This window comes from Cynara cardunculus (assembly GCF_001531365.2).
Source record: "Cynara cardunculus var. scolymus isolate 2C chromosome LG 2, CcrdV1, whole genome shotgun sequence".
NCBI lineage: Eukaryota > Viridiplantae > Streptophyta > Magnoliopsida > Asterales > Asteraceae > Cynara > Cynara cardunculus.
Window position 1 is genome coordinate 69427897 of NC_037529.1, and position 25127 is coordinate 69453023.

Sequence of the window (25127 nt, forward strand, 5' to 3'; positions counted from 1 at the left end):
TGTGTGTGTGTGTGTGTGTGAGAGAGAGAGAGAGAATATTAAGGTTTATAAGATTCATTTAAATTGAAAAATATAGACAAATTAATGTTTCCGGTTTATACAGAGAAATGAATCTACATATATTATAGGATTTAACAAATAACCAACCAAACGATCACTTAATCAATAAATTGTAAAAAAAAACGGAGAATTGAATAAACTTCAATTTCTTGATACTTGTATATATTTTTTTTATAAATAAAAAAATGTATTCTTAATAAATAAATATTAATGAATTATGTAAGGGTAAAAATGAATTATGTAACATCGAAGCCGACCTGTGTATTGACCGGCCACCGGCATCCATGTGACATTTTGAAAATTGCAAAGAGTCAACGAGATGGACTTACTACACCCCCACCACAATTGACGTTTTTGTCCTTTTATTTTTTATTTCTATTCCTATTTCTATTTGAAACAAATTATAACATAGGTTAAACAAATTAAGGCGCATATTTAGTCATTTTAAGAGACAAACAAAAAATTGTCCTAAACGAACAACCCAAAACTAACACAATTTCTCACCGGTAATTATATTTGGACAAAAAAACGTTAGATGACCGACAAACTTTATTCGGTCTTATATGAAACCTGCCTCCAAAGACATTAATGTAAGAAGACATTTTATGGGTTACTCAACGGCTGAGGCTAACAGGAGGGGCGGAGGGGGATCGAACCGGAATTTGCCTTGTTGTATTTGGATAAAGTCACCATGTCGGTCAACTGAGCTACATACAAAGGGCTCACCAGTAAATATATTAAAATTTAATGTTCGAACAAGATAAAAATTATAATTATTGGTAATCATACATGGGGAAGGGTGCAAATTAGAACACATTCATTTTACGATAATACCCTTTAACTAAAGTCAATCACATATAATATTATATTTCATCACATATGATATTATTATCAAATGTAATAAGGATGTTCTTAATGTGATATTATAATCTATTACATGTGATTAGGGATGGAAACAAGGAGAGTAGACAATGCATCCCCCGTCCCCCGTTTTATCCCCCCGAACCCGTCCCGATTAATCCCCAACGGGTTCGGGGAACCCCAAACTATATATTTTAAAATCAAAATTATAATGAATCGTCGCTATATTAATTACCAATATTGAAGATCAAAAAATATTTGGCATTTGATAATAAAGATATGCATACTTAAATACATACAAGTGCAGTATATACATAATATTTAAAATTTAAAAAAATTGGGTCGGATTAATGCCATCCCCGTCCCGACCTCACTTCGAGTATAGAAATAAATCCTGCCCCCGCCCCGTTACCCGTCTATCCCGAGAAATCAAGCCCCGTTAGGGTACGGGTAAAATTCTATCTCTATATGTGATACTAAATCAGAGACATAAACAACCTTTGGTGCTATCTAGGTCGCAGGACACGTCGACCGCACGCTACCAGCTCCACCCTGTGAAGCCCTTCCCGTCTGGAAGATACAGATAAAACGCCAATAGATTGGATCATTCTTAATTGAAGACCAACACTAATAAAATGTACGAGATTAATTCATAGGATGGGAGTAAGATTAAAAGTGATCAAGGGTGGAAATCTCTTCTTAAGCTTCTCACATTAACTCTTATTCTCACACTATCATTCGTCTATATATAAGAAGGGTTCAAACGAGAACACATTTTTACTATAAACAATTACATGTGATACATTAATTAATTAATTAATTAATTAATTAACTATAATATATTTCTAGATTTCTAAAGAATTACTTAAAAAAGAAATGAAAGTATAATAATGTAAAAGATAATTCAACTTTCATTCATAATTCTTTTTAAAACCATATAATAATAAGCTAGCAATTGCATGTTCCATGCCTTTTAACGGAAATGTTTCCCATTTCATTTTCATCCACACTCTTCAAACTATATATAAATACACAAATTACTTGATCAATCACATATTTAACCATACTCAACTGAATTCGACCTCCCCATTTTCTTCTACAATCGGATATGGATTGTTTGATTAGTTTTCTATTAAGTTCTTTACAAATAAAACTGTCTGTGTATGTTAATTTGTCTGTATAGTTCGGGAGGGCTTTTTCTGTTGTTTTTTAATTGCACGGGATATGTTTGAAAAAAAAAACTTGGTTTTCTGCATAAAGTTTCCCCTAAAACTTACTGGATAAACCACTTTTTATATTATTAAAACACTATCAAACAGTCATGCATAAGTGACCGAATAAGTGGTTGGTCTCATTAAACTCGTTAAGCTACTAACAAACAAACTCATAGCTTTATTCACTCCCTCTTAAAAACCGTAACTGATGTATAAAAAAATCGGCTTTTAGTAAGCCCACGTGCTTACCAATAGTTAGGGGTCTTGAATTTGATCTGCAATATTAGCTAAAAGACAAAAATAATTCAAATTCAACCAGTTTACTGTTGCTATTGCGGACTTGGCCTTTGCAATTGCATATTTGTGTTGAAATGAATATTGTGGAAGTAGTGACATTTGGGTAAACCCAGAAAAGAAATGCTTAATAAACGAAACTTGGGTGTGGGATATAGTCATTTGATTCTATAATACACCCAAATAAGACTAGAATCTTTAATTCCAATTTTCTGCTTGGTTTGACTAGGCTCTCTATACATGTTATCGTATGTAATATCCTAATAAAACCATGACTTTAGAATGCCAAAGAGTTGACCCTCCACTCGGATTCTGCAACTCAAAACGTGGATCTTTTCTAACATAATACAATAACACAATTATAATTAAGGCTTGCATTCCCTCTCAATTCCTTTATATGTCTAGTTGGGTCCATTAAATCAAAGAGCCTCTACTCCCAATTATAATTGGTATGCAAAATTATATATTATACTTGATACCAATATAACTGGTAACAACTTTTTTCGATTGGTACTGGTTTTATACCAACTTCAAGTTACAATCACAAGGATGGGACATAAACTAAAAAAATTTACTAGTCTACCCTCCCACAATCTCATTTAAATATTTACTTGATTTGTATCATTTATAACTATTATATACATAAACTCATCAAATAACTATTAAGAGCAACTTGCCAAGTCTTATCATGTCCATTCCTAGTCATACCAAACATCAAACAAACAACTTGTGTTGTCCAGTTCTATGATGTCTAGTCTGCAAACCAGACGCTACCTAAAAGAGTAGACATATATACATTACATATACAGGGGGCAAGAGAAGTTCTGGAATGAATATATGTCAAAATATGAGTAGTTGAAATGGAGCTTTCAGAGAGAAATTTTAGGTCCTTGACCATGATGAAAACTTCAATTTTTGGATGTGGGTCAAGCAACAAGAATGCAAAAGGTTGTATAGACCAATTCAATCAATGGGAAGTTAATACATGGGGTTCTATTATTCTTCCCTTCTTATCACGCTTTCCTTAACTTTCACCATCACTGGTTTGCCAATTTTTCAAACCAATGTCATTTTCTACTTTGATCTAATAATATGGATAGCGTTCCAGTTTGACAATAAACACAACTAGCAGAGGCAGACAGACAGTTATTTTACAATATACAACATAACTTAAACTAATATGGTTCAAGTTCAAACTGTGACCGCAAGAAATCAACCCTGATAAACTCAATGGCCACAACAATTGTGTACGCCTGGAATCGAACCCTAGACAGCTGGAAAATTCCACCACACCCCGGACCTTAACCACTACGCCACAAACCTTGGGGTTAATATATGAATGTTGAAGCGAATGTGACACATTAAGGATAAGATGGGAGAGGACTGGACTGGACAGAACCGAGGGACAATATTGGTATATTACTAAACTACAAAAGGCACGAGTACAACCCTAAAATCTTCCACATTTCTTTCACATGCCTACCTCACTCTCGCGCGTCCATTCCTGTCCATTACTCATTTGCGTACCAAAAGCATTCTAATAGATTAGAGATGGAAAAAATGCAATTGGACAATAATGAATCAACTAAGAAGCCTCGAATTTGGAAGTAGCGTGGACAAAACGAGATCGTTAGAAGAACTAAAGCTTGATCAAGAATTCAACTTAGGGTTTGTCTGTTAGCAACTTAAGACTTGTTTGTTAATAGCTTAATGAGCTTAATAGGACCCATATAGAAGTGGCTTATTCAATAAGCTTCTGGGAGGAAGTTTTACGCAGAAAGTCAAGTTTCTTCCAAACTTGTCTCTCCCAATTAAAAAACACATTCCTTCCATCTTGAAAAAACCCTCCAAACAAAAATCTTTCCAATCTATACAAGACAAATTAATCCACCCAGACATATTTATCTGTAAAGGACTTAATAAAAAACCAATCAAATAACCCCTTAATGAGCTTAATGAAACTCACAGTTTATTAAGTCAGCTATAAATGATTGTTTGGTAATGGCTTAATAATATAAAAAGTGGCTTATTTGGTAAGCTTCTAAGGGAGCTTTATGCAGAAAGCCAAATTTTTCTCAAACCTAACTCTTCCATTTAGAAGGCATGCTTCTTCCATCTATGAAAAAACCACCCAAACAAAACCCTTCACGCTCTATACATGTAAATTAATCCATACAGACAACTTTATCCATATAGAACTTAATGTAATACCAACCAAACATCCTTTGAGTGACATATACCAAAAATAATTGAACCTAGACAATGTATCATACAACATATCCCAAAACCCTAAAGGTTAAATTTCTTCCATTGCTTTTGGATTTTTAGTTTAGTCCAAATAGCTTGGATATTGGACTTATAGCTGCTTTTGTTTACTCATGGCTGCTTTTGTTGACCCAAGAGAGAAAAGGATAGGATGATCAGTTGACTACTAAAGAGAATGCATACACACTCAGTCTGACCTGATCAAAACCTAACATAGAGTCAGATTGTCTTTGGAGGAAAGGAAAAACAAGCAGCGGTTCACAAGATGGACATTGAAGGAATTGCCATATCAGCAATGCAATTTGAAACGCTTTTCTTCCATATATTCCACACACATATATACATATTACACACACAGAGGGAGCATCATTAGGAACCTTAAATAGTTTAGGAACCACCCATTTTGTGAGTATTTATTCATCATGAATATCCTGGGTTCCGAAAATATTTAAGATTTCTAAACGAACCTGCCCCTATACACATGTACATATTTCATACATATACATACACATATATATACACACATATACATATATATATATATACGCATATACATACACACACATATAAATACATGTGGTCCAACACAGAACAAAGTTTTTGAACTAGGTGACACTATGATGGTGCTACAAGAAGGTGCAGCATAATTAAGAAGGGAAATCGGTAAGGTAGGGGAAATAAACAGGCACGGAAACTTTTTGGTCACCTTCATATCTGATGGCATGGGGGTATTGTTTTCCATAAAACTGAACTACATGACTCCAACAATCCACTGTAGTCTCTTTAGAAAGCACTGGCCATGCTGGGAAAGCCCAAAATGGTGTTTGCCAGACTAGGTGTGTGTGAAAGATCAGCCTCCCGACTTGGCCTGAGGGAGTTGTGGTTTACATTGTAATCACCCGTCCCAAAAAAATAGAAACAGTTCACTTGATTAATTGATTTTAAATATTTGTCAAATACAACAATAGCGTCAATGTTTCTAGTTCTTTAATTTCAAGTTTCAAAACCTGTTGCCAATGCAATGTATTGATACAATTTAAAGCAATTGTCAGTTTGTTAATCTACAAGACTACAACCAAAACAATTCTTGGTAAAATTTGGAGCCTAGACTCGAAAATCAAATGCCCACAGCTGTGCAAATATGAAGCAATAGAAGAAGAATGCTTTCAACGTAATAGACAAAAACTAACTAATAACTGAAGTTTAGGACTTACAATGTGGACAATAACATTGCTCTGATTTTGGCCCTGAGGTCATCAGGAACGTCGGTTGTCTCAGAGGGCTGAGTCAGTGGTCTCCGATCTTGATAAGAACTGGATACATCCACCGAAGGTTCTCTACAAGCAACATCAACCAAAGGTCCTCCTCTCGACTGACCCGATAACTTTGAGCTAATCTCCCCCTCTTCCAGTTCTTCTCTTTCCGAGTTTGATCCTTTTACATGCTTATGGGCCTTATTATGGTCCATCCGATCCTCTTCCGAAGAGACATCAGGCTTCCGCCTATGCCTAGACGAGTGACTTTTCCTATGCTTATGCTTATCTCTACTATGATGAGAAGATTTGTGAGACCGACGTTTCCTCCTAGAGTGCCTGTCCTCCCGTCCTTCATCTTCTCCACGAGAAGAGCGCGTTTTCCTAAAACATTTAAGCCTGCTTTCCCCTTCATCATGAGACCCTTCATCATGTGAAGAATGGTGTGAACGATGCTTCTTTCTAGCATATTCATGTACCCTTTCAGGTTCACTTTCTTGTTCATCAACTTCTACAGAACTAGAAGATCGACGCTTCTTCTTCCTTGAGTGCTTATGATCCCTTTCTTCATCGTGTTTGTCCCTGTCACCATGTTTATGGGAAGTACGATGAGATCGATGCCTTCTCTTTGTATGCTTATAAGCTCTCTCATCCCCGTATCTTTCTTCACTCTCTTCTTCAACCAGATGATTATGAGATCGGTGCTTCTTTGTACGGTGTTTACTTGACCGTTTTCCTCCCCTCTCATCACCCTCACCGTTATCATCATCATCATCATCATCATCATCATCATCATCTTCTTCTTCTTCTTCTTCATCTTCTGCTGCTTCACCTTCCTCGTCTCTGCTAGATCTAGCTCGGTATTTCCTCTTTGCTCGTCTTTCTTCGTCCAAATGTTCCTTTTCCGATTTTATTTTTTTGTCTGAAGTTTCAAAATCCAAAGGTACCATGCTCCTCTCTCTTTCTTTGGCTGCAAAGCGATTGTCATCGCCTAAAGACTCCCCTGATCCTTGTGGCTCGGCTGATAAGCCACGCGAGGATTCGGTTTTTGATGGAGCAGCTCCACTTTTCAGCATTGCCACGAACATCTTAGCCCGTTTTAATCTCTCGGCCTTCAGTTTCTGCTCCTGAGTCAAGTGTGCCTCAGAGGAATCGGCTTCACTTGCGACTTCTTTAGCAGCATTATTGGCATGAGATGAATTGGAGGGTTGCCCACCCTCACTTCTGGGGCCATAACTGTTGCCATTCAGCGACATCTTTGAGAGGATCCCTAAATTTGGATGTTTAATGCCTCTTGTAGCAGCCTGCAGAATAGCTGCTGCTTGAGCAGCATCCACCTGAACCCCAAGTTGTGGTTGTGTCGCTTTAGATGGCAAATCTGATCCTTCCCTTTTAGACTTGTTAATTACCATCTTAAACTTTTCTTTCCTTTCAGAATCAAGTGGTATATCATCAGATTCCATCAAACAACTTTCAGTGTCCCTTGAGATAGACGTTTTCTTATTCAAGACATGTCCTCTGAAATCTTCCTTCTCATTGTGCAAACTCTTGCCAGTTAATTTCGACTACAAGATGAAGGAGCAAAGAATCAGCCACAAAGAAAGAATGAGTTCACTTGACAAATTAAAGATAGAAGCCAGAACCATGAAAATGGATAACAATCATTATGACCAAACTATCATGTGAGAAGACACATGTTAAAAAATGAGCACACTGATTTCCAAATAAACCTATACATTAGGGATATCAGAAAAACAGAGAATTGAGATAGAACATGAAGATACTTATTTCATTTTCTGTTATTGAGAAGAGGAAAAAATAGCTCGAATGAATTGGTTAGTCATTATGAGTCAACACATAAATATATACTTATAATGCACTTCCCCTCTTGATGTAATTTCATGGGATAGGGTCAAAGGGATATTATAAGTTAAAGACCACCTAAAAACTTAAAAACATTTAGAAGCTCCCTTTTTCCTTTTCCAATTATTGAGTGCCACAACAATAAGAAACCTTATGCTCATGCCCAAGGCAACTAAAACTTTGTAACTAAGGGTAACCAATGATCATGTAGTGTTGAGGAATGAGTTACTTACAGTAATATGCTCGACATGTGATAAATAGCAAGTTAAAATTTGAGCATCCAACGCTATTTTCAGCAAGTAAATTTGCATCTGGTGGGGAGAAGTGTTTGGTTAACTACAAGTGTTTCAAATGGACGAGTTACCAAATCTGCTATGAGACTACCAGGCTGCAAATTGCAATTAGAAGCTGAAAATTGTATTCTAGTAAACAATAGTTTGCATAACTAAGAACTGTACTCATAACTTTGCATGTAAATCATAAGCAAGTTAAAGTGGACTTCCTTGCCAACGATACAGCCTAAAGAAAATCGAGTAAAGTTGAGTATGAACTATGAAGAGCACCATGATTCAAGCACCAAATAAAATAATATAACAAAATTGTTGAGAAGAAAGTACCTCCTGGGTTTTCTGGAGAACTTTTAAATAGTATGGATGGAATTTGTTCGATGGGATTAGGAACGGGAATCTCCCATGGGCTCGGTCTTGTTCCATAAGTACTGCCTCAAACTGCCTCCCATTCTTGATGATGAACTCTACTATCTTGTCAACTAACCGTTTCATGTCAGAGGGAGGATCCAGGAGCATGTTCTCGATCTTGGGAATAGGAGGAAGAGAAGAAGCCCGCAACTTATCTGGAACAGCAGAGAGTGAACCCAAGGACTCACCTTTTCTCATGCTGCTAGTTCGTCCAGTTTTCAATGCATTTGTCAAGGAATTCCTTTTTATAATAGGAGCATCTTCCTTAGAAGAAAGTGAATGCTTTGAAACAGGCTCATCTTTTTCAGCTGGTAACATGGTTTTGCCTGCTGCAAGAGGGATGGTAACATCAGATACACCTCTAGATGATGATGCATGCTCGGCTCCACCATCCTCATCCTCACCAGTGCCATATACAGAACCAAGCAAAGACAGTGCTCCTGCTCCTGCCGCATTCTCAGTATTGGATATTTTCTCATCATTTTCAGCCTGTCCGTTGTCTTTTGACTGCAGAAGATCCTGGTGATCGACCAGAAACCTGAAGTACGGATGTAGGTGATGATCAGGCATTAAGAAACCAAAAGTCGGATTGTCTCCTTGTTTCACCCTCAAAACAATCTCGGATTGACCTCCATTTTTGCTGACAAAAAGAGCAGTCCTCGCAATAATCTGATGAACCTTCTCTGTAGGAGGCTAGAGAAACACAAAACGAATAGAAAACAAGGAAGACTTCCTTTTAGCAAACGGAATTACCAAGTTTGCATGACAAAACATAGAAATTTTACTGGAAATGCCAAATAAGCATAATAAACCTAACAAAATGAAGGAATATAGTTCACTGAGGATGTATGGCTCCATTCTCAAGTTGTGTGATGATTTTTCCATACTACGGTAATAAAACATTCTATAATCCTAACCCCACCTGCACGGACCCTTGCACATGATATCAAAAGAGAACATGGTGCCTGTGAATGGCAACCTTAGGTCACAACTCGATCCCTGCTCCGAGCATCTGTAAACTTAGACATGGTAAGCCTTTAAATAACATATGTACCTTAGAGAATTATCCTTCGGTCTCATTCATCTAAGTAACAGTTAAACAAATAAACAATAGCATCAAGGCCTTGAAGTTCTTAGAAAGCTGATGTATTTGAACTTACCAAGTTTTGAACCAGGCTGTCAGGAACAGGGAAGGGGGGATGAAATCCAGGGCATTCTGATTCAGTCTCGGCAGTCTTTTGATCATTAGAAGCCACATAGCTTCCATAAGAAAAAGGAACGGCATTAAATCCACCCACAGGTTCTGGTTTTGCATCCGCTTCTGAATAAGACAGAACAGTTGGAATAGAATTAAGAACACCAATATAACAGTGCTTTTAGATGCAATAGAAGAACAGTTACCTCTAAAACAATTATAAGGCCACGACAATGAATTAGAAATCACATTAATGTCGTAAATTTATTTAGAAACTTTTTAGGACTTGCACGGTTGCACCATATCAAAACAGCTTTCAGGGTTCCAGAGCCCACTGCCTTTCAGAGAAATTATAGCTTCTATATCATCCAACTTGACATTATTTAATTCCTCAGAACAAAATCCTGCAGACTCTTATACACTGTATAATTACTACTAAACCTTTCCTTTGTGATGATTGCATAAAAGGCTTGTTGATTTTGTATCAAGAAGCAACTCATCTCAAAAGTAATTAACCCATCAAGATATTGTACAACTTCAAAAATATCATCTTGCAACAAAAATAGTTCACGTGCTACGTCAAACACCAATGGCCAGCAGACTCATCTATCGAAAATGAGATATTCAAGTTTCAAAAATGAAGTATTCTCGCTCAACTAACATTCAAATTTACCAAATGCAAACCTGACTCGATCCTATACCCAAAAAAAAAACAATAATCCTAGCAAAGTAAATAAATTTTACACTTATTTCCATTCTTTTGTTAAGACAATCAAAAATTTCAAATCGAAACACTCAATTAGGTCATGAAACTCATGAAAATTAAATGCAAACCATTAGTGTAAGAAGTGAATGTTATTACCTTGTTCCTCGGAAGGTGAGGGGAGATCCAGGTATCGTTCATAATCAATTTCTGCATCAGCGTTAGATGAGTGCGATGTTTGTGGGTTGCGCCGCCTTCGAGACGGCGGAGGGGTGGAAAGGAGGTGGCGGACGTCGTAACGATCGATTTGTAGATAATTCCATTCCACAAGTGCGTCATCGGAGTTAACGAAGGCTGCTGTGGTATCATCGTCGAAGAGAAGCGCATGCCTCCCAACAATTTCGATATCCATTTCCTTCTGAAACCAATTTGGTGGATTGGAAACTCCCAAAACGAAGTGAGATTTGAGTTTAAAGAAACCCTAGGAGAGAGAATTCCAAGAACATGTATTTTCTATTTGATTTAATTATTCGATAAAATTGCTCTTTTAGAAAAATAAATAAATATTTACATCTTATTAAAACATTCTCCCTTTATCAGATCATTCACCTTTTCAGATGAAAAAAAATATAATAAAGGTCTATGAAAAATCTTACCCCATTAATAAATATGGGGACTCTTATGTAGTAAAATATTTATAAGGTAAATTGTTGCATACAATATTGTTTCGATGAATTACAATCTTACGTTAGGGAGATTTTAAGGTACATAACCTCAAATGAGATTTTAGTTAAAATCATGACTTCTCATAAGTATAAACCCATTTTTTTTCTTATATAGGCCAAGAGATTATGAATTTAATTAAAAACTCATTTAAGATTATTTACCTAAATAACTTTAAAATAGGTTAAAGTGTTAGATTCTTACTAATAAATACTTAATTTAATAAGTGTTTATATAAACGGTGATTTTATTAAAAAAATTGACAAAACTTCCAAGGGAAATTTGAGTTCTATACCCTCTATATAAAAAAAGAAAGTATTCAATTTGAGTTCTATGCCCTCATTATTAAAACATTTAACTTAAAGTCTTAACAAAAATATGCTTATGTTTTTTAGGTATATAATTTTAAATAAGTATTTAATTAAATTAAGAACCCTAAAATTTAAAGCTAATTTTCTATTAATAAGTAAGGAAGCCATGAATTCAATTAAAAACTCATTTAGAATTATATATTTAAATGACTCGGTTTTTCAAAGGCAAAAATACTCCAATTCTTTACCCATCAAACCATACAAGTTAAGAGGTTGACCTCATAACCATCTCCTGCTATAATTTTTTATTTTTAACTTAGATCAAAATGATTATTCTGAAAAGCAAATTGCATGAAAAAGTAATGTATTTTAACTTGATTCTTATTTTGGGTAATGCACTTTTAAAACTTTCATTTTGGTACTTAAGATGTAAAGTTTTAAACATTAAGTACCCGGGTAATCGGTTGAAACATTAACCGATTATCATACTCAATATTATTTACAATGGATTTTTTTTAATCGGTTACCCAGATACTTAAATTTTTAAAACTTTACATCTTAAGTACTAAAATAAAAATTTTAAATGAATCAATGCAATTTGTCTTTTTGAAATTACTTCATATTTCAAGATGTAAAAGTTGACAAAATTTAGGCTTCTGAGCATTGTATAATTGTGAGGTCATAATTTTGCACTCCCAACCAGGGATAATATAAATTCTTAAAATTGCTTATTTTTTAATCTATAAATTAACAAAATTTAGGTTTTTATCAAAAAAATTATCTGAGTTCAATCAATTTTCCATCATGTAACCGTCGTCGAACATACGTCTTGTTAGTTTGTACGTGATCTCCCTTTCGCGTATACTATCAAATAGATATTAATAAAGATGGTAATTTTGTAGATAACACGATTTCTGAAGCATATTTTTCAAATAATGTCATCATTAAACATATTTCTTATACACAAGGTCTCATGGAGCATAGGAACTCAAATTGCATTGGATCTAGTCTTCCATTTAAGGCTTCAACAACATTGATGATTGAATCCTTTAAGTAACAATTAGATGAAGTATAAGAAAGCTATCGAACATGATAAAACGGGATTGAATTGAACTTGACATAAAACTGTTAACGACAACAAAATTGTCACGGTTGGTCCAACTTCAGTGGGACAAAAAAAATGTCAATCTGGTACTACCAGTCACAAGTCTATGTCAATGTCAATGTCAAATCAAACTAAGGCCTTTTTGTCATGTCTCGTTCTGTACACAAAATGGAGTACAAAGTTGCCTCGGTAATATTTGATTTGAGTCATTTCTATTTCCCAAAGTTTTAACATTAAAACCTTCCAACGAAAGCAAAAATTGCAATGCTTCCTTCACATTCGGTTTGAGAAACTTGTTTGATTTTTTATCGAACATCTAAAGTACCTTTGGTTTTGCTCTGAGTTGGAGTTGGGAGTTGTAGAAAAGCAGAGACCTTGATTTTGTGCTCGATCTATATGATAATCATTCTCTTCCGACCGAGATTGGGGACTGTTTATGCACAAAATTAATCGTTGACTGCAAATATTTGTTATTGGCTCCAAGACATGATACCGCCGTCTCCACCAACTTAGAGCATATGGACGATATTTCTTGATCCACCTTCACCGAATTCACAACAAATATTCCAACAATGAATTTCGTCAACAAAGAGGTTTATAGCAAGTCTATAAAAACCACCAAATTCGCCATTTATATGAAGAAAACCCGACAATAAACAAAAGAGACATAAAATGCCTACTAAAACCATCTTTCCTGTTCTATAGGGTCATTTAGGTACATAACCTTAGATGAGATTTCGACCTATTAGAAAAAAAAAATGGATTCATACTCATCAGAAGGTCATGGATCTAATTAAAATCTCATTTAAGGTTATATACCTAAATATCTTCAATTTTTTCTATTAGCAGACCAGAAGGTCATGAATATAATTAAAATTCTATTTAAGGTAATTTCCCTAAATGACCCCTCTCTTAACCGGCTTTTCAAAACTTTATCATATCTATTTCCCTACACCCCTCCTCCAAATCGGATATACTCGCTTGGTCTATTGACGGTTGCTAACCTGCATATCTAGCTTCTATCTTATATTTTCTATCTTTTATACCTTTTTCTTCTCTCGAACTTTTCCCAAGTTTTGGAACATTTTTCTGATTACAAAGATCCTTTTCTCAAAACCTTTTTTTCAAGTTGGAGTCTTCAAAGAAACAATCATTTCTACTATTTGGGGGTAGAGGTAAGGTCTGCATACATCATGGCCTTTGTGGACCTACTTCATGTGGGATTCACTGGGTTCAAATGGTTCGGTTTGGTTTATTGACGGTTGATATAGATGTATTGTCTTGTAAAGTTGTACCTTATGACTCATGACTCATGAGTAGAAAAAACAACAGGGATATTTAGGTATATAACCTTAAATGAGATTTTAATTAAATCCATGACCTTCTGATGAGCATGAAACCATTTTTTATTTAATAGGCCAAGAGGTCATGAATTTAATTAAGAACTCATTTAAGGTCATATACCTAAATGACCCTTTTAGACCCTTAGCATAGCTTGAGTTGGATTCTATGAGAGATGGTAGGCAACAAGATAACAAGACAAATAGCATACTAAAATGTTGCTTGCTAAAAAGAACTACGAGTAGCGAATTCTAGGGTTCTTAAGAGGAGACGTTAGACCAACCACCACGAACATAGAGCTTGGGAACAAGGTTTATCGAAGCTGATTTCCTGCAGTCACAATTTGTCGGGATTATTCCCCGGGACGCCCTTCCAGAAAAAAACATAGAGCTTGGCTTGGACTATATTATGACTTTGTGGATCCAACCATAAATCCTAACCTTAAAAGAAAATGGTTACCGGTTTCCCATCTTATCGATTTTATGTCTCTTTGATTCAAATGAATGTGTTTTGATTGTTCATTCCTGCATCAAATATTTTGTGTGATCATGGATCCTTTTGAGCAAAAGTTTGATTATCGGCCCCACACAAAACCCGCCTCCTAGAGTCCCATTTCAGAGTTGATTCAGTGGTTGAGGCTGGCAGAGGAGTTCAAGCCTGTCTCCCACAGGATTCGAACTTAAGCCTGTTGTGTATTTGAACAAAGTTACTCCGCTCCTCTACCAACTGAGCTACATGCCGAGAGCAAGTGATCATAGATCCTAAAGGTAACTACAGTGACAAAATTTTATAGCAATCTATCTATTTTAGCACCAAATAGGTCAAACTTTTATAGCAATCTTATCTATTTTATGTCTCTTTGATTCAAGTATATGTGTTTTGATTGTTCATTCCTGCATCTATTATTTTGTGTGATAGATCCTAACGGTAATTACAGTGACATTAGCACCAAATAGGTCAAAATTTTATAGCAGATTGAAAAAAAAAACAATAATGTATCATATAAAACATACCTTCAAAAGCGACGCAATACAGTTGCAAGCTTCAAGTGCCAATTTTCCTCGTGCAGCCTGACCAAGATTATCAAATTAGCATCACGATGACACACTAAACGGCTAAACCTTTCCCAATTAGCAACTTAATTTGTACTTAATCACCTGTGAAGGTTCTTGTGGAATAATATCAACCATGTTATGAAGAATAACACTAGATAATGACACAAGCTCTTGGGAATACATTGCATGACCAAAGAATAAACGGTCATTGCTAATTACCTGAAAAAAGCATTAAATCGTATTCTGTTTCAGATTTACAAAAATTTAACCATATACCTAGGGCTGTAAACAAACCGAACGTTTAGCGAACCGTTCGGCGGGAAGTTCGTTTATGTTCGTTTATTTAATAAATGAACGAAAATGAACAATTTTTTTTGTTCGTTTAGTTAAACGAACGAACATGAACAAGAGTCTCGTTCGTTCATTTATGTTTGTGAACGTTCTTTCATTTAACGTTCGTTTATATTCGTTTATATATTAAATTTAATATATAATCTTTTATTTATTTACTTTGAATTCAAATAATATTTATTTATGTTCGTTTAACTCATTCATTATGTTCGTTTAGCCCGTTCGTTTATGTTCGTTCGTTTAGCATGTTAACGGACGAACATAAACGAACACGAACACACCTGAAATCTAAGCGAACAAACATGAATCCAAAGATTTTCGTTCGTTTACAGTTTGTGTTCGTTCGTTTGTTCGGTTAAGTTAAACGAACGAACATGAACAAGCTTCCATTCGTGTTCGTTCGGTTCGTTTACAGCCATACATATACCCACACAATGATACCAAAGTCAAACACTCTATAAAAGCTGTAAACAAGATTGCAGAAGTACCCCTTCATGAATTGCATGATATGGGAGCTCATTTTGAGCAAATGTTGCGGATAAAGAAAGAAGTGAACATAGGACCCTTATCCTTAGTTTTGGTGTCATCCTACAAAATCGTGATAAAACATAAAGCAGGTAAATTTGAATATAAGATATTATTGAAGTTGAGAAATATAAGCCTAACCATGATTGTGAATCAAGCAAGGATAATATGCTCTTCGGTATGTAAGTAACTCCTTGTTCCCAGTTACCTTTGTCAAAGAATTAGGAAATACAACATCACATAACTGCACTTCCACGGGTTGAAATTCAGGAGCTGACAAGCCCTTGTGGCCATGGAGGTTCACCTGTGGTCACTCCAGGCCATTCGTGTTCGACAGGATTAGTCGGTCCGTGTAAGCTAGCCCGAAAACCCACGGTATATATAGGAACAGGTTCCATTAGAAACCTAAAAATGTTTAGGAACCAGGGGACCGTCCACAGCGCAACCTCATATGCAAATTTTTATATTTTTTAAATAAGGCCAATTTTTTTATTTATTGTTATTATACATGATGGCCCACTCTATCAAAGGCCCAATCTCATTCCTCCTTTCCAGAATTCTAGTTTCTTCTTTCATTCCAAATCCATCCCGTGCTCTGAATTTTGAATGTTGCTAATGAAGATATCATTGATATTTTTTTAAAATGAAAACAAGTCGAGTTTATTGTTGAATATGTAAAGGTTAGTGTTAAACTTTTGAAATGTATATATATCTTTTGATTGAACTTTGTCATAAATACAATATTATCATATATCTATTTTTGGTTTTACTAAAGAGGACCACCCTAGGCAAAATTCATGGCTCCACCCCTGGCAACATGTGGCGTATTCATCACGAATATGTTGTGATATAATCATCATGAATGTGTGACTCATGATGAATAGCACATCTATATTCATCGTGAATGTGTTATTCATAATGAATATTCATCCTGAAGAGGGACAAATGTGGCGTGTTGTGGGCGGTTCCCAAGTTCCTAATCAATTTTAGGTTCCTAATGGAACCTCCCTCTCTCTCTCTATGTATGTATATATATATATATATATATATGTATGTATATATATATATATGTATGTATATATATATATATGTATGTATATATGAGAAAGTGGGAGGGAATGATAAAATTTCACTAATACACCAAAAGATTTGTATTTTGAACCTTCAATCTAACGGAACCTTCTTTGTTATGAATTTTTATGTGAACAATTACTTTTAAGATTAGTAAGTTAAATATGAATAAACCTGGAACCAAGAGCATGAAGCTGCATAACCTTTGCATCAAGGAAACAATACCATCAGCATCTTCATTGGATTTCCGCAAGCCTACATTCCCAATTAAGCTAACTTAGAAACGAAGAGAGCATGTCAAGAAAATCTGGAAAATGCACAAGGGTATATTTTTCTTGCTCGTTAGGTATAATTCTTACAAGAAGCTCAATAGAAAATGAATTAATATAATTCCACTAAATAACATATTTTCCAACCGAAAAGGCTCCTAAAAGATTCCTTAAAGTAATCACCATAAAATGTCCATGAGATGCAATGAAGTTAAAAAAAAAATTGTTAGTTGGATATAAATGCAATTCATTAAACTTTTTTCACAAAACTGCTTATCGAAGCTTCTATAGTGCAAGAACTTATGAAACTGACCATCTACCAAGTAAACGTTTTGTAAGCAGCCGATAGCGGAATCAACAAGTCCATCTGAATAGGAAATCAAACCTCCAAAAAGAGAAACCTGACATTAACATGAAACATAATAAGCCAAAGAGGGATCTTGATCCATTTTGGCTTAAGTAAACCAAAAATTACATACTTTTACCTCTGCTGTTTCAAGATATAAGATTAACTGCCTCGAATAAGACGGAATACATGGTATTGTAACTTCATTAAAAGTAATGCAAGATTTGATAAAGTTGATATGATCAGTTTTCTCTCTCAAAGCCCTGGCTGCTAAAAGATTGCTCGAATGAACAAGAATTTCCTGCAAGTTGAATCAAAACCATCACTAATAATATGCAGCTATCATAAACCATGGGGATGTCCTACATGCATCAGGACAGCCACCATCCCGTTCATTACTTAATTAGTTGGCGATAAAATTTTGTTACGTTTTTCATAACGAATCTTTCATGATTGGCCAAATCATTGAAACAAAAAATATCCAAATACCAAATACGCCTTGCAGAAAACCTTCGCTAAATAGAAGAAACTTCGACTCTTTATCATGATGCAAAGCAAAAAATATGTCAACAGTTTAGCAACTATTCATAATGAATACCTTCAGATCATTCATGTTATTAAAAGCTCCACGGCATTCAATCAAGAAAGTCAAATGGCGATCCAACTCCTTACCATGGTCAACCTGTCAATGATGGATAGCGAACATTATTGATTATATACGTTGAAAGTTTTCCTGAAGCAATCATCAGGAGATTAAAAAGAAACAAACATGAAGTTATTTACACTGCATAATAAGAATTTATCACTTAAGAAGACAAAAAATAGCACCTTATCAACAAAACGAGCAATCAAACGCTCTCCCTGATGATTATCATCCTGTCTCGTGCTTGGGAAATTAACACTATCGTGAAGAGACTGAGCAACATCAAAAAGCAGTTTTATGGTGGTAGGATCATCAATGCGATCATTTCTGCTCGATCGTCATATTAGATTCAACAGGAGAAATTAGTACCCATATGTATTACATCATGTAGAAATTGACAAATCAATGTACCAAACAGTGTCAAATAATTGTGGACATAATAATGTAGTTCTACCAACACGTATTAATTACTAATACCCATTGACAACAAATTCAACGTCCCCATGTAGGCCAGATATGGTTTAGAAAGATGCTAAAGCTTTAAGTTTAAGAGCACAAGTTGTAGTATCAATTGCTTGTCAGAAACCAATGCTGACTCTCATATCTAAATAACATCAAAGATGAACGATGCTCTATGTCACTTAATAGCACCAAAGACAACAAAAATAATATATTTTCGGTTTATGGTTTTCACCCCCATTTGGCTTGGTCATATTCTCGTGTCCACACCAGCCTACCTGAAATCATGTTTTAATTTATTTGGCAAGTCAAAGGTTTGGTCCAACGAACTTTTTTCTTTTATGATAGAGGGATAATTTTCATTCTATTTAAAATAAGTTATCTATGTTGAATTTTATGTGAACTAAAATTAAGAAACCCCACCTCACTTTATGTCTATCACACAATATATACTTGCTAGGGAGTAGAACTCAAATTGTTGGACTTGTTACCTCTCATATCATAAATTACTAGATTATTACTTCATTAGAGTTAGACTTGATTATAAGGCAGGGACGGACCCAGGTGGTGCATGTGGTGGCACGGGCCACCGCTTCGTTCCTCCATCGTAGTGTAAAAAATTACAGGGTCGTAAAAAGTGCCACAGTATCAATTTGTTGTGTGCACCGTATATATTTTTAAACTACAATGAGAATACAAGTTTCCCTTGGTTGAGTTGGTCTACAAGGTTTTTCTTCCACCCCAGACCCAAGTTTGAATCTCGTTAGTGTCATTTTCTTAGTTTTTAGCTTTTAATTTTATTTATTATGTTTCTGAAAAAATTGCAATAAAAGACTTGAACACATGACCTCACATGTGAAAAGCAATGAACTAACCAACAGAGCAATAATGATTTTGTGAAAATGTCCCTATATTTGTTTCTTAGAGTCAAATGGTGCCACCACTTGAAATTTTTTCTAGTCTCGGTTATACGGAGCTTCATAAAGAAAAAATGTAGTACACGGAGCAGGAGTATTTTCCTATCAATTCAATATGTAATTAACAGAAAACACTACCTTGTGGCATTAGTAAGGATGTGCATATCCACAATGCTTCTTGAGCTCCCATGCATGACATCTAATATGTCAACAAAATAGTTCTGTAGTAACGCAAAAAACAATGGCTGTCAGGACAAAATACTTCGCATGAAAGCACCTCGGTGAGAAACAAGCAAATAATATAACCAAGAATAGATTGAGAGCCAAATAAATATGAAGTTCAAGTGAATCTTTAACATTTTCCATTTACTTCTTCTTCTTTCCATTTTTGCTGAAAAGAGATCAAGCAAGTATAACAAACTTACCAGCTCAAAAACATATTTCATATCATCAAAATGTGTGATCAGCTTCAGAGCAATTGATTGCAGGCTAGCCAATTCCGCTTCGGTAACCACTTCATTGCACAATCTCTCAAATATTTCACTTAGAATGGAATTTAGATAAAGATCCTGGAATATATGGTTGAAATGTAAAGAACATTGGCAAACACGCAAGTATTAAGAGATGGTCGGCCTATTGTTCTCACATTTATAGTTAACATGCTCTGTGATATATGCAAAAGCCCACTACAAACAGACTACGAATGGTTTTAATATCAAATACTTCAGATCATGTTCTATATTACTCTGGCAAAGGGAGCCTATCCTGGTTAATCCTATATATAGTATAACTGTGAGCAAAAATAATATTTTACACGTGATGGAAGTGTGGACACTTTATTTTGGGATGGAGGGAGTACTTAAGAAGCACAAGTATACTTTTACATACCAGGGTCGTTTTTAGCATGTTAAATGTGTGATTCCTAACAGGGCCTCCAAATTTTGGGGCCCAATTTTACATTGTTTAGGGTTTTTTCATCAACGAATGTAGAACTATAGCCCAACTCTGTGCCTCTCTAATGTCTATCAGGAGACAAAAGTAATATGCCTCATCATCGCCTCTGTGATTTGTATATATGTATCTTTGTGATCTCATTTTGTAGTGTAATAAAAAGCTTTAGATGTAACAAGGCCTCCAAAAAGATTGGAACGTCCCTGTTACATACTATGCATAGTAAATCACTCGTAATCCCAAATAAGAGGAAACATATGTCCTACTTCCAACAAATCTTTACCACTAGGTTTGTAAGAACTAAATCAAGTTGGTACACACCAAAACAAATTTTGCAATCATAAGTAGCAAAGCTTACCATCTTATGTTGTAGAATAATATCCATATAAGCATCCAAGATCTTCAAATACTCATCAAGGCTCTTCCTTTCGGTAGCAACCTGTAATGAAACTTTGACAAACTGATAAGTGATAGAGTTGACATTATCTGATGATTAATGTAGTGGCTACGACATATGATCGACATAAGGATCCAAAATCCAATGGATTATAAACATAAGCATAGTCATTTGCAATTGTCATCAAGCCTATACAAATCAAGCAAGCACCTAAGTAGTTGTGCAGATATACATGAAACAACCATGAGCTCAAACCAGTGAGCATTACATCCATCAAGCATTGAGCTTGGTGGATTGGTGGTAGTGACGGTATTGGGTCATATTCCCTATGTAAATAATAGATATGAGCAATGGGTTCGTATGTCCCTTCCCCCTCCCTTGCAATCTCAAAAAAGAACATGGTGAACACATAAATCAGAATACAATATGGTTTGAAAACATAGAAAGTTAAAGACATGATTGTCATATAAAAGTTCAAAGGAACGCCATTGTAAAATCAATGTATCCGTGATGGGAAATGGAATAACCAAACCAACTCAGGATCCGGTTCATCATGATCGAACCAAACATGTCATGGATGATAGATATTTCATTGTAGAAAAGATAGAGAACTGTAAAGTACAAGTAATACAAACTCTAACTCACGAGCAATGTGCATATATTCTAACAAAGATTGTTCAAGGACCTAACTTTGAGAGATTGTGTTGCAATTTGGGCATGTACAACCCAACTTGGAGGGGAGTGTTAAAAATTAGCTTCATAATTTATGGATATACGGATACTAGGAAACACAATTAATTTTAGTATATGCAGAACTTAATATTCTGTAGGAATGAGTTTCCTATTCAAATTGTATTGAAGTGTGTAAAATTCATTCATAATCAATGAGATAAAGATTGATTCATTCAAACTCTTCAATTACTAAATAAATGGAGAAGTAAATTGTCAGCAACCAGCGCACAAATAATGAGTGGCAATCACTAAAATCCTGCATGAAATAGCTATGCTATTACAGCGGTCAAAGTACCAAATCGCTGTCAGTACTATGATTTGAAACAGTGGTTATCGTGGTGGTAAAGCGGTTCATATAAAAATTTAGCATTATATAATATATAATCGTAAAATATAAATCACTTTAACGTATTATGTATAATCAGTATAAAAAGGAAATTTACTAATAGACTAATAGTCCCAGAAAAGGAAATTCACTAATGGACTTGGAATGATGGTGGAAAGATTTAGGAAACATGGTTGAATGCTCGATGAGTTGACTGGATCATGCTTCCTCTCAGAGGGAGTATAACCGGGTTCTTGACTTTGAGAACAGAGACCTCCAGATCCGGGAGCGAAAAAATGAACCTAAATTTTATAATCATTGACTCATAAAGATAAATAGATGGGGGTGTGCCTGTTTTAGGCCCCTTTTCCTCCCCTTGTGGTGTCCCCCGTTTGTTTCCCGGTCTTGGCTTGGCTGGGCCCTTCCCTTGTGGTTGGCTTCTTTTTCTTTCTCTCCTCCCTCCTCTCTCTCCCCTCCTCTCTCTCTCTCTCTCCTTTTTCTCTTCCCTCTTCTCTCCTTTTCCCTTTCTTCTTTCTCTCCTTTTCCCTCTCTTTTCTTCTTCCTTCTTCTCTGTCTTCCTCTTTCTCTCCCCTCGGGGTGCCTTGGTATTTCTGGTTGTTGAGGTTTCCTCCTACCCGAACGCTTCATTGTGGCTTTTAGCGTTTTAGTGTTTTGCCTTGATCTGGAGGGGTCTCCCCCCTCCCTATCATCAAAAAAAAAAAGATAAATAGATGGATTAAGTGATTTAAATCATTAAAAAAAAGTCCAAGGCCAAAACAAAACCCCAAATTATTTAAATAGGTCTAATATAAGTTGGTTAGACAAAAAAAAGAGCCCAACCACAAATAGCATGTATGCGGACCACGATTCCTTCCAGGACCGCAAACCGCTATTTCACTGCTATTCCACTGCTATTAACAGCATCGTGAAAATGTTGTATCATGTGAAGAAATTCACTTCCCCACATGCACAAGTGCTTGCCGCTGAAAATTTATGAACCTCCACTTACCATCTTTTTCACTAAATAATTAGAATAAATCAAAAATCTAGTAATTGTATCTCAAACAGAGCAATCTGGTTGATTGAATATCTTACTTTCAACATTTTAACTAATAATGGAAAGTGTTCCTGTATTATATAGCATAATATGAAGAGTCATAGACGTGCATCATATATATTAGAAAATATAATCCTTACAGAGAAAAAGGAAGTTTGAAAATGCTAAAGATAATGTAAACAAGAGAAACACGTTCCCCACATAAAGAAAACAATGGAAATAGAAAACATAGAGTACCTGAATTACTTCATTAATTACGGGATCAACATCTTTCACTTGAGATATTCCCTCACAAAGTTTCAATCCAAGCATCTTGTAATTTAAACACTGAAGAGATAACAGTTTAACAGCTAGGATGTGGGTACTAAAGGTATTAAGGATCCATTGAAAATAAAGGTTGTGCAGAAGTAAAGTGAGCATAATGCTAGAATCTTCTAAAGGGTACCTGGTCAAATGAATAATCGTCGCTGCACTCAACAAGGTGAAGAATTTCCACAGCATTTGAACACACTACTTCAGTTGGAAGTTCCCTAAGTAAATGATGGAGGATAACTGATATCCAGGGAATTTTTCCATAAAATTCCAATGGGTTCTTCCCTAATCCAAGTCTCACAATCATATCAGCAACCTGTGAACATTGACACTAACGATGAGTAGGCAGTTAAACAAAGTATCAACGACTATGTGGTCATAAATAAAGTCAACAACTTTCTAAGTTATAATTTAACCTCCCAATAGAAGATATAACAACTTTTTAGCAGAGTAGCATATATGTTGCATACTTGCATGAATCATGTGCATATCTCCTTTATAAAGGACATCTCTCCAATCCAATGCTACCACCATGTTTCACTTCTTGTGGCAAAAACCATTATTTGCAACAAATGTTGTGTTACAAACTGTGTGCCTATATCTCGGTTTTCATCAAAACACTAAATGAATATGAAAATCAACAGCTTTGGTGGTTCTAAAGCAATCAGCGCCTCAAACCATGATATCACCATGTGCAACAGGCATGCTTGGATATCTCCTAATACAGCATCGAGTCCACTGTCCTTTCTGAGAGCAAAACCATTGTTCCCCTCTTAATGGGTGTGTCCCTTCTTGCACCCAGTAGCCACAGCCACCCATCTCGTATGTAGACTAACACATGTATTTTCTCTGGAAATCACTGTTTGAATTTGTAGATGTAAGTAATGATTTAATGGGCTATGTGTAGGTGACCGTACCATGGTCTCCTCAATTCATCATTGATATTTAAGAAAGGGCTCATCTCAACACGGATTACAGTGTTGGGGTGAGAACGGATCAAAGTGTTCACTCTTGGTTGAATGTGATACTCAGAGGAGATGTTCATGGAACTATACTTGAAGTATGAAAACGAAACATATGGATGTTTGGATGGCTTTAAAAGTTAAACAGAAGTTCAATATTGAGAATAACAGGCGGCAACGTAACAAATCCTATGGAGCATGGATGCCTATTTAGAAGAACTGAAGTCTATGGTTGATGCCTTGGATACTATCAACTCTCTTCTATGTCCCCAAAGGATGTAGTTTCCACTAGGAATCCCTTTGGACATAAAAATGTACCAAAAATTGAGTCTTCGATGCACACATGCAGCGGAACAAAGGGAGCAGCAATCAGCCTTTGCTTCTCAGACTCAAAGCTCATGAAAATTGTTCCACTAGCTCCAACTACAATAGAGTTCCCTACAACAATGAGTGAAACCAGTGAATCAACAACTGATTCTCTGTGTTGCTCTTACAAACCCTTATTAACTATAGCTTTAGTGAAGGATTGAAGACCTTGTTTTCAAGGGGTTATGGGAGATAAGTTCGGGTATGACCTAGATTCTTCTTGCAGGTTCCTTTCTCATCTAACTCTCAAAAGACTCCCTTCATAAACCACGACTACTTCCAACCGCTTTGGCATTGCATCACTCCTTATATGCCTTACTAGTAACTCAACACAAATGTGACAACTGCCTAGAGGTTTTAAAGGTGCAAAGAAATAATATTCTCAACAACCTGTTAACTACTAGCATTTTATAAACCATGTGCAACATTCGATCATAACTCGAAAAAACCGGGATTGAAAATAAAAGAAATTGCTAGGTTTTTATATAATATAATAGGCCCAC

General features: G+C 35.6%; 2 protein-coding genes across 3 annotated transcripts; both read right to left on the minus strand.

The window, feature by feature from the left end:
- Positions 1-5659: 5659 nt before the first annotated feature.
- Positions 5660-10838, minus strand: LOC112507716 (protein suppressor of white apricot). 2 transcript variants are annotated; one of them, XM_025112395.1, is made up of 4 exons: positions 10566-10838; positions 9669-9829; positions 8428-9201; positions 5660-7512 (listed from the first exon to the last, which is right to left on the minus strand). In XM_025112395.1, the coding sequence occupies exons 1-4, from the start codon at positions 10816-10818 to the stop codon at positions 5905-5907; spliced, it is 2796 nt and encodes a 931-aa protein (XP_024968163.1). In that variant the 5' UTR covers positions 10819-10838; the 3' UTR covers positions 5660-5904. The 2 variants fall into 2 exon arrangements, with proteins under 2 accessions (XP_024968163.1, XP_024968162.1); XM_025112394.1 differs by lacking the exons at positions 9669-9829; positions 10566-10838 and adding an exon at positions 9431-9450.
- Positions 10839-12531: 1693 nt separating this feature from the next.
- On the minus strand, positions 12532-23674 carry LOC112507800 (UPF0505 protein-like). Its single transcript, XM_025112519.1, has 15 exons — positions 23430-23674; positions 23222-23311; positions 20832-20912; positions 19948-20091; positions 19661-19743; positions 18332-18473; positions 18102-18185; positions 17643-17804; positions 17471-17558; positions 17063-17143; positions 15959-16025; positions 15781-15880; positions 15044-15160; positions 14900-14956; positions 12532-13086 (listed from the first exon to the last, which is right to left on the minus strand). Exons 1-15 carry the CDS (start codon positions 23601-23603, stop codon positions 12949-12951), a joined length of 1608 nt encoding a protein of 535 aa, XP_024968287.1. The 5' UTR covers positions 23604-23674; the 3' UTR covers positions 12532-12948.
- Between the last annotated feature and the right edge of the window lie 1453 nt (positions 23675-25127).

Bases quoted from the DNA above. Each gene is read 5' to 3' on its own strand.
- LOC112507716 (XM_025112395.1), bottom strand. From the start codon at position 10,818: ATGGATATCGAAATTGTTGGGAGGCATGCGCTTCTCTTCGACGATGAT. The intron at 9,830-10,565 runs GTAATAACATTC...TGTCTTATTCAG, and splicing joins CTCACCTTCCGAGGAACAAG to AAGCGGATGCAAAACCAGAA. The intron at 9,202-9,668 runs GTAAGTTCAAAT...GTGTTTCTCTAG, and splicing joins ACAGCCTGGTTCAAAACTTG to CCTCCTACAGAGAAGGTTCA.
- LOC112507800 (XM_025112519.1), bottom strand. From the start codon at position 23,603: ATGATTGTGAGACTTGGATTAGGGAAGAACCCATTGGAATTTTATGGA. The intron at 19,744-19,947 runs GTAAGTTTGTTA...GCGTTACTACAG, and splicing joins TGAAATATGTTTTTGAGCTG to AACTATTTTGTTGACATATT. The intron at 17,805-18,101 runs GTATTCATTATG...TTCAACTTGCAG, and splicing joins ATAACATGAATGATCTGAAG to GAAATTCTTGTTCATTCGAG.